This window comes from Lathyrus oleraceus, chromosome 5 (genome assembly GCF_024323335.1).
Source record: "Lathyrus oleraceus cultivar Zhongwan6 chromosome 5, CAAS_Psat_ZW6_1.0, whole genome shotgun sequence".
In the NCBI taxonomy this organism is placed as follows: Eukaryota; Viridiplantae; Streptophyta; class Magnoliopsida; order Fabales; family Fabaceae; genus Lathyrus; species Lathyrus oleraceus.
The window spans coordinates 328900152-328902369 of NC_066583.1; the positions used below are offsets into that span (position 1 = coordinate 328900152).

General features: G+C 29.5%; 1 protein-coding gene across 1 annotated transcript; it reads left to right on the forward strand.

Moving 5' to 3' along the window:
* Window positions 1–596: 596 nt before the first annotated feature.
* Window positions 597–1419, forward strand: LOC127080462 (agamous-like MADS-box protein AGL80). Its single transcript, XM_051020782.1, has 2 exons — window positions 597–675; window positions 854–1419. The coding sequence occupies exons 1-2, from the start codon at window positions 597–599 to the stop codon at window positions 1417–1419; spliced, it is 645 nt and encodes a 214-aa protein (XP_050876739.1).
* The last annotated feature ends 799 nt before the right edge of the window (window positions 1420–2218 follow it).

Sequence of the window (2218 nt, forward strand, 5' to 3'; positions counted from 1 at the left end):
TCTTATGATTATAGTAAAATATATTTATTTTTCTACAATCAAGTATTTCATTTAAAAGCAGCTTCTTGTATTAAAAACATCCCCTTCTTATGAAACAAGACACATTCCCTCCACTACATTGATTTTGTTACTATTTTTATAAATACAATTATTTTTCCTTTTAAAAATATATAGATAATTAGTTTCCCAAATAACATTTTATATTCACACAATCTCATAATTACAGTTTATCAAGTTAAGATTTTGCAATCCACCAAGAGATTATTTCAGAAAATATGTATTGCATTGTGATAATTATGCATACCAATCCAATGGAAAAGATCAATTTCTCTTGACAAAATATGGAAGGTCATTTAAATAGTTTTATTTGCAATATCCCAATAGAAACAAATCATATATCACACGGATTTAACTATGAAGTTTTGTCCCAAGACAATGAACATATGGTACACCACTTGGTCAGTGAATCTCTAATTAAGAAATGTCCATGGTTATTCTTTTTCTTAATTCAATTAATCTCAACTTAATCTATATAAATATTACATGACTATAGTGAATAATATACTAAACTATTTCATCTTTTTCTTAACACTTCCATGGCTAGGAAGAAGGTGAAACTTGCTTACATTACCTGTGACTCCAAGAGAAGGGGAACATTCAAGAAAAGAAAAAATGGTTAGAGTTTTTTTCTTCTTTCATTTATATAAATATACCATACATATGGTAATTACCAATGAAAATGATAATTTCATGATAATTCTCAATCTTAATTTCTCTTAAAAAGTAATTTCAATATTCATATTAAATAGAAAATAACTCTTCAATTACAATCTTGTTATTATTTTTTTTACAGGTTTAATAAAAAAGATTGATGAAATAAGCACCTTATGTGGGATTGAAGCATGTGCTATAATATTTGGTGAAAGCGAACCACAACCTGAGGTTTGGCCATCTCCAATGGGAGTCCAAAAGGTATTATCAAGGTTTAAGAGATTGCCTGAAATGGAACAAAGTAAAAAAATGTTGAATCAAGAAAGTTTCATGAAGCAAAGGATTCAAAAAGCACAAGAACATTTAAACAAACAAAAGATTGACAACAAAAGGAAGGAAATGACACATCTTATGTTTCAATGCCTTAATGCTGGTCAGATTTTTGAAAGTGTTAACATGAGTGATCTCAATGATCTATCATGGTTGATTGATCTGAACTTGAAACAAATCGAAAGGAAAATCGATGAGACTCAAGTCAAAGAAGTTGTTGAAAATCGAGTCGAAAATATTAATGGAATGGAGCAAGGAATGATGAACAATGTTGATGTTATGCAAAGACAAAATTGGTCCATGGACTTCAACAACAATATTGGTGATATATTACCATTTGAAAATGGTAATTGTCTACCAAATGGCTTTTGGTCTTAATCCATAAGTCTTTTGAAAAAATATGCACTCTTTTTAGTGCTTTAAGAGTCTCTTGAATTTCAATTGTTAGAATAATTAATGTTTAATTTCATTTCATTAGTTAGATGTTTTTAGGCTTAGAAATGACGCATTAATAATTTATCAAGTGTAGTCTTCATATATCTTGAATTTCTACAATTTATTACTAATTTATCAAGTGTAGTCTTCATATATCTTGAATTTCTACAATTTATTACTAGTGTTCTTTATGTTTAAATGTTATTGCCTAGACTATATTAATGAATTGTTTATAAATCGGTCTCCAGAATACTTGTTGTCGCCCAGCAAAAAATACCCAAGCCTATTGCATGCTCGAAATACATTAGAGTTGCCATTAAATTTTATTTATTCTAAAACAAAGGAAAAATATCAATAAATCCCAAAGGGGAGAGAAAAAGAGTAAAAAAGTCGGTTATGCAAGAGAAATGAATTAGCATCCCTCACATATGTTGTACTCAACGAGAACCATTTTGATTGTTCTTTGCACGGATGAGTATCATTCAATATTTTAAAAACCGGACCGAATTGGCCGGTTCAACCGGTTGGACCAGGAATCAGAGATGAATCTGGTTGGGTCAACCTTTCAAAACAGCTAGTGGGTCAAAACTGGAGTAAAATCAGAAAAACCAAATTGAACCGTTCAAAACCATTCAAACCAAATAACCGGAGCCGATTTTGTCAAACCGCTCGATTCAAAAAAATTCATCAAGTTGACCATTTTTTAAAGTATTTTATAAATTTTAATATGTCAATATCAAAA